The sequence below is a fragment of the Psammomys obesus genome, unplaced genomic scaffold (assembly GCF_907164565.1).
Source record: "Psammomys obesus unplaced genomic scaffold, mPsaObe1.curated_primary_1811, whole genome shotgun sequence".
Taxonomy (NCBI): Eukaryota; Metazoa; Chordata; class Mammalia; order Rodentia; family Muridae; genus Psammomys; species Psammomys obesus.
Genome location: NW_026585504.1, coordinates 16,388,172 through 16,394,727, shown reverse-complemented (window position 1 = coordinate 16,394,727; position 6,556 = coordinate 16,388,172). Strand labels below are relative to the sequence as shown.

The following is a 6,556-nucleotide window of genomic DNA, read 5'->3' as shown; positions in this document are numbered from 1 at the left end:
AGACTCTGCCTCAACAAAAACAAAACAAAACTTTTGGGGTTGTAGGTGTAGCCCAGTTGCTAGCATGCTTGCTCAGCATACACAAAACCCTGGGTTTCAGCCCATAATTGCACAAATCAGAGTTGCTGATGCATGCCTGCAATTTAGCCATCAAGACCTACAAACAGGATGATGAGGAGTTCAAGGCCATCTTCAGTTACATAGTTCAGGCCAGTCTGGGATACTTGAGATTCTGTTACAACAGACAAACACAAACAAAAATGACCTTTCAGGACAGGTGAGATGGATCGGTGCCTAAAAGGGCTTGCCCCAACGCCCTATGGCCCGACCTGGATCTCTGGGACCCCCAGAGGTTGCCCTGTGGCCTTCACACACGCTTGTATCCGTATACCTGCTCACGTGTGATATGAAATAACATTTCATCGATGCTACTATTTCCCAATGCAACACACAGACCTGGATATCAGTATTTCAAGTTTTTCCATCCTTATTCAGGCATTCTTTGTTGCAAAAGGGTCTCACTCTGTAGCCCAGGCTTGCTACTCACCATGAAACCAAGTCTAGCCTCAAATTTGTAGCAAGCCTCCTGCTCCAGCTTCCACAGTGCTGGGGTCCAGTCACGGCCACCACACCCTGCCTATTGTTGTTTTTAATAGTTTTACTATTGCTCATGTGACTGCCCATACCACGCATTGTTTTTTGTTTACCGTGCAGCCAACGGCACTTTTACTAGAATATCTTCATGATAGATACTGATTTTAAATGGAGTAAAAATAGCCTTGTTGTTTTGAGACAGGGTCTCACTATACAGCCCAGGCTGACCTTGAACTAAGGATCCTCCTGCCTCTGCTGTGTACTAGGCTGACAACTGCAGCCAATCATCCTTGGCAGAAAAAGCCTTCTTTGGAAAAACCTTTATCTTTCCTTTTCAAAACCCCAACCAGAATAAATATTTTTAAAAAGGTCCAGATTTCCTGCCACACTGTCTCCAGGCCGTGTAAGGACCCAGAGGTGGTCATTCTGAGCACTTTAATGAGCTTTTCCAGATTCCTCCAAGCAAATGAGCCTACAAAGATGCCTTCTTTCCACGGGGCTGAGAATGGAACCCAGAGCTTCAGGCATTCAAGGCAAACACTCAACCGCTCAGCTTCGCCTCAGACTTTTTCAAGCTGAAAAAGTTATATTAGGCTGTTTTACAACCTGTTTTTCATACATCATAGTTAGTGCTTCAATGCAGTAAGTTCGGCCATATAGAATTGTGTCTAAGAGCATCATCACAGATTTGTCTTTGCACACTTCTCTGTCATGTGGATTGATGTTTACTTGGGTGTTTAGCTATTTTTAGGCATTTAAGGATTTCTTCCTTTGCTTTGGCTGCCATAAATAACACATTAACTTTTCAGGCATGTGGCCTTTTCTTCCCTATATTTTGAAGAATTTCCTGGAGTGGAAAGAGCTTACAAGGTTCTTTCCTACTGACTCAGATATTTTCAGCAGTGTGTCAGTTTCTCATCTGCCACCAAGATGAGGGAAGATTCTTAAAGGCTATTTTCTGTAAGAAATGGCAGCAAGGGGAACACTAAGAGGGACGAACAGAGAGGACAGGGAAGAAAGGGGAGAATAAAGGCGGACAGTGGTGGCAAAGAGGAAAATGACCCGATGTTACCTACTAAACAGCTTCCTAGTCAGAAAAGCAAGGTATGATCCTCCCAGGAAACACACGTGGGGCAGGCAGATGCCAAAGGTATAGAGTACCTGTGAGGACCTGTGTTCTATTCCTAGCACTGCAAAAGCAAAAGCCATTTCCTCCAACTTTGAAGACTGTTTGCACTCTGTTCATCCGTATATTTATTCCTTAGAGACAGGGTCTTGCTTTGTGGCCCATGTTGGCCTGAATCTCCAGGTCCTCAGCCTCTCCCCGGCTGGGATCAATGGTTTCTCTTTGAGTTACAGGCATGAATATAGTGAATTCCAGGTCATGCCAGCTAGAGGAGGGGGGAGGAATTGGAGAGAGAGACTTTGGGGATGAATCTAGCCTGTTCATATAATTTTTGGGGGTTCAATAATTAGATTCACTGACAGTTTCCATTGCCAGCGAGCTCGCTCCAGTTCCTCCAAGCGCTCTTAGTTTCCCTTTCCAATGGGAGCTACCGGAAGGGTAGGGAGTCAGACTCTACCTCTCCATCAGCCTGCAGCTTGGAGTGGACAGTGGCTCCATGAGATGGGAGGAACTGACCAAGGAGACGGCTCGTGCCACGGCTGCCCTCATGAGTGCCAGAGTCCTAGACCCACTGCCCGGCAAGAGGCGACGGGAAAAGGCTGCAGCTGCCCTCAGCCCTCTGCGTTGTCTTTAATCAACATCCCCCCAAGACCTCGGCGCCTACATAGATTAACCACTGCTTGCAAGGCCTCAAGCCCGGAACAGTGAAACCTTGGGATAAAACCGATCTGGCATTCTTCTCTTTATGACCTGGCACGCAGGGGCGCTGGAGGGCATCCCTCAAAATGACTGCTCTGCCCAAGGCTGTTGAGTTTTGGCTTTTCTTCCAACGGGCCTCAACTCAGGGGTCCCACCTCTGGCTCCGGGTGTAATCACGTGAGGCCTGCAAGCTTCCGCCACGCAGCCTGACTCAAACCACAGCCTTTGCGAAAACCCTGGCCGCCCCGTGACTCAGTTTCTCCAGTGGGCAACAGCATGAGGCACCAGAGCGGAATGCGGAGGGGCCTCCAGACAGCTTCCCCGCGGTGCGTGCTCGCAGGCGAGGCAAGAGTTTGTGCTGCCCGGAGCATTCTTTCTGGCCGTGCCCCCCCCTCCCCTCCCCGAACTGGCCACCGCTTTGGGTGACAATGATTCTGTCACGTGCCCCGGCTGGACTGTGAGAGAGACGCCGCCCAGGCCACTGAGAGGGCCTTCCGGGGAGTCGGCGGGTGCCCGTGGCCGTTCAGGCCCGTTCCCAGGGCCCGCAGCCTGACGCAATCCGTGGCGCCCTTGCTGCATGCCGGTGCTGGGGAAACCTTCCCCGCCGTTGCATCACTCCAGCCAGGTCCGCCACGGAGGAGGAGACGGACCAATCAGCGCGCGCGTTGGGCCGGGGTGGGCGGCTCCGGTACCCACTTGGAGGGCTGCGCGGTTAACCGAGAAACGAAATCCAAGCGTGATTGGCTCAAGCGAGAGTTTCCCCGCCCCAATCACCGGGACCCCTGGTGGCAGCTGGAGGGCCCTCCCGGCCGGAGGGTTTAAAGAGCGCGTCCCGGGGAACCGCTCAGCTGGAGCGACCGATCGGTGCCAGGCCAGGTGTACGCGTCCGTCGGTCCTTCCGTGCCAGCGCCGGAGACCAACCCCGGAGGCCACCCGGGCCCGTCCCTGCGCCCGGCACCATGAAGCAGGAGTCCGCAGCCCCGAGCACCCCGCCTCCCTCCCTGTCCCCTGCACCCTCCGCGCAGCCCTCCTGGGGGGGTGACGACCCCCAGGCCCTGTGGATTTTCGGCTACGGCTCCCTCGTGTGGAAGCCGGACTTTGCCTACAGCGACAGCCGCGTGGGCTTCGTCCGTGGCTATAGCCGCCGCTTCTGGCAGGGAGACACCTTCCACAGGGGCAGTGACAAGATGGTGAGCATCCTGCTGTGCCCGGGGGAGTGAGGTGGGGGTTGGCAGGAGAAGGGGCGTCCGCGTCCTGGAATGGCACGGAAGGACTCGGGGCTAACCGAGAGAGCTAGGGAGCCTGGTGCGTGGTTTGAATGCGTGTGCCTGGGGGGGGGCGGCTCGGCCTTTGCACCTGTGGGCTCTTGCCTTGATTTCCAGCCTGGGCCGTCGCTGTTTGTTTCTTCATCACTCCCCGTCCAGATTACTGGATCCCTTGGATGAACGGCCCTCCCCGAGACTTGGGGCTTGGGGTGGCACTCTTGGCTGTTGGCAGAGATGATTGCTTTCTTCTCCTCCTCTTCCTCCTCCGGCTGCTTGCTAGGTGGCCTCAAACTTAACGGCCAATATCCTTCTTGCAAGCGCTGACAGGATTCAAGCTCGGTCCTGTGTGTGTGTTTGTGCGCGCGCGGGTGTTTTGCTGGAGATTGGACCTGAGGCCTGTGCGTGATAGGCAAGCACCCTGTTGCTAGGGTACATTCACAGCCTTTTCAGAAGTGCTAATATCTAATTTTTTTTTTCTTCAAAATCTTGCTTCCCTCTCTAGCCTGGCCGAGTGGTGACCCTCCTTGAAGATGGTGAGGTAGGTGTGCAGTCAAGGGAATCCTGGGATCCAGTATGTCAGGGTGCAGAGGGCCAGAGCTCGTGGGTAGACTGGGAAGCGTAGCCTTGCTCAGTCTTGGAGAATCACCTGCTGGCCTGAGCCAGGTGTGGGGGCGCACACCTTTAATCCCAGCACTCGGGAGGGAGGCAGAGGCAGGTGAATCTCTGAGTTCCAGACCAGCCTGATCTACAGAGTGAGTCCAGGACAGCCAGGGCTGTTATGCAGAGAAACGCTGTCTCGAAAAACAAAAAAATCAATCAAACAAAAAAATTGATAGAGGAATGGCTCAGCAGTGAGAACCACTTTCTGCTTTGCCAAAGGGCCTGGGTTTGGTTCCCAGCTCCCACACAGTGGCCCACAATCTGTAACTATAGTTCCAGGGATCCAATTCTCCTGGCCTCCAAGGTCAACAGGCACACATGTGGCCTACAAACATACATGCAGACAAAAGTGCCCATACACATAAAGTTTTAAAATTAAATTTATTCATGTGCGCTGGAGCGCTATGTTTATGTAGGTCCCCGGGATTGAATGGTTAGTTTGTATGGTCATCAGGCGTGGAGCCATCTCCCCTCTGCCCCCACCTCCTTTACAGAGCACAGTTGTGGGGTGTGTTTAGGGTGACCTTCTAAGCTGACGGGGGTGGGGGTGGGGGCCGGCAGGACCGCTGTGACTGACTGGAGATGTCTGTTTTCTTCTAGGGCTGCACTTGGGGTGTGGCATATCAGGTTCGAGGGGAGCAGGTGAGCGAGGCCCTGAAGTACCTGAACGTGAGAGAAGCCGTGCTTGGCGGCTACGACACTAAGGAAGTCACCTTTTATCCTCAAGACAGCCCTGACCAACCCCTCAGAGCGCTGGCCTATGTGGCCACCCCACAGAACCCCGGTTACCTGGGCCCTGCTCCAGAAGAGGTCATTGCCACACAGATCCTTGCCTGCCGAGGCTTCTCTGGCCACAACCTTGAGTACTTGCTGCGTTTGGCAGACTTCATGCAGCTCTGTGGGCCTCAGGCACAGGACGAGCACTTGGAAGCCATCGTGGACGCCGTAGGAACCATGCTGCCCTGCCCTTACCTCACCGAGCAGGCTCTGGCACTGATCTGAGGAGCCGAGGCCCTGCAGGGAGCGTCCCCGTGGACACGGATGAACATCAATACGGAGTTCTTGAGACAGACTTGATGGAGCTTGGGAGACTTGGGAAGGCATGATGGGTGGCTGGGAACTTTGTGTCTTATGCCCCTGCCTGTCTGCTGGTCTCCGACCCTTTCCTGGCGGACCCTGACTTAACTACTTGAAATTTTATTTGTTGCACCATGTTGGTGTGGTGGGCTGGGCAGGCGGGGGACCTGCCCTGGATGTGGGCCCTGCTGTGCGGTGGCTCTGCCCTAGTCCTCTGGTACCTAACCAGAACTTCCCCCCCATTGCTGCTGCTAATTTTCACACCACCCAGACCCCGGCATCCCCAGGGAGCCTGCAAGAGCCTTGATCCTCTGTCTACCCAGACTAACCACCCCCAGCCCTGGAAACGTCACCTGCCCGTGTTCTTGGCCTGCTGGACAAGGGACAGCAGAGAAGGAGAGACAGCCCTTCAAAAGGACCAACGTCCAGCATCCGTCTTCATCTGCCGGGCCCCAGGGCAGAGCTGGCTCCTACGCAGAGAGACACAGCTGCTAAGACTGGGCTCCTTTCCCCTTTTGTTTCTTTTCCCTGTCTGTCTGTCTGTCTGCATCACTCCTGTAGACCTGTTGGTCTATTCCTGGGAAACATCACTACAGGTCCCTTCTCAGTCTGTTCCACACTGTGATCTATAAACGGTCTTTAATTACCTTTGCCAAAATATGGTTTGTCTTTGTTGTGAGGCTTGGGCTAGCAAGAGAGAAATCTTGGAAGGATCCCAAGAAGGGAAAAGGCTCTGTCCTCTCCTCTGCTTTCTCCTAGAACTCAGGCAGTGAAGGTAGGACCTAGCTGCTTCCAGGGGCACATTCCAGAGCCTGTGGTACACAAATAATGCCCAGCGCTGTACCTAAAAGCCTATGAGCTGCAAGCTTGCCTCTGCCCGGGGGCCTGTGTGTCACGCTCCCCAGTTGTCCCAAGGCTGGTTTGCTTGGACTCCAGTTAGACTTTCCTCCATCCTTAGGGCTGGCCACTGTCTCTCTGATGGTGATGACTTCTCAGGCAACACCAATAGAAAGGTCCTGCATTCTGGAATTGATATTCCTCTTATTCCCAGAGTCTGACTGGGATGTGTGTTCTGACCTGTCCTGTCAGGTCACCCTCAATGGTCCTTTTCCCTGTCCTTGTTTAAGCCCTGCAT

The 6,556-nt window shown here is 53.8% G+C and overlaps 1 protein-coding gene across 1 annotated transcript; it reads left to right on the top strand.

Annotated features, from left to right (window-relative positions):
* The first annotated feature begins 3,129 nt into the window (after nucleotides 1-3,129).
* On the top strand, nucleotides 3,130-6,079 carry Chac1 (ChaC glutathione specific gamma-glutamylcyclotransferase 1). The gene is made up of 3 exons (XM_055603715.1): nucleotides 3,130-3,609; nucleotides 4,187-4,222; nucleotides 4,945-6,079. The coding sequence occupies exons 1-3, from the start codon at nucleotides 3,379-3,381 to the stop codon at nucleotides 5,344-5,346; spliced, it is 669 nt and encodes a 222-aa protein (XP_055459690.1). The 5' UTR covers nucleotides 3,130-3,378; the 3' UTR covers nucleotides 5,347-6,079.
* Nucleotides 6,080-6,556: the final 477 nt, after the last annotated feature.

What these genes read in the sequence shown, in the direction of transcription:
- Chac1 (XM_055603715.1), top strand. Translation starts at nt 3,379, where the DNA reads ATGAAGCAGGAGTCCGCAGCCCCGAGCACCCCGCCTCCCTCCCTGTCC. An exon ending in ACAGGGGCAGTGACAAGATG is followed by an intron (nt 3,610 to 4,186) that starts GTGAGCATCCTG and finishes TTCCCTCTCTAG; the next exon opens with CCTGGCCGAGTGGTGACCCT. An exon ending in CCCTCCTTGAAGATGGTGAG is followed by an intron (nt 4,223 to 4,944) that starts GTAGGTGTGCAG and finishes GTTTTCTTCTAG; the next exon opens with GGCTGCACTTGGGGTGTGGC.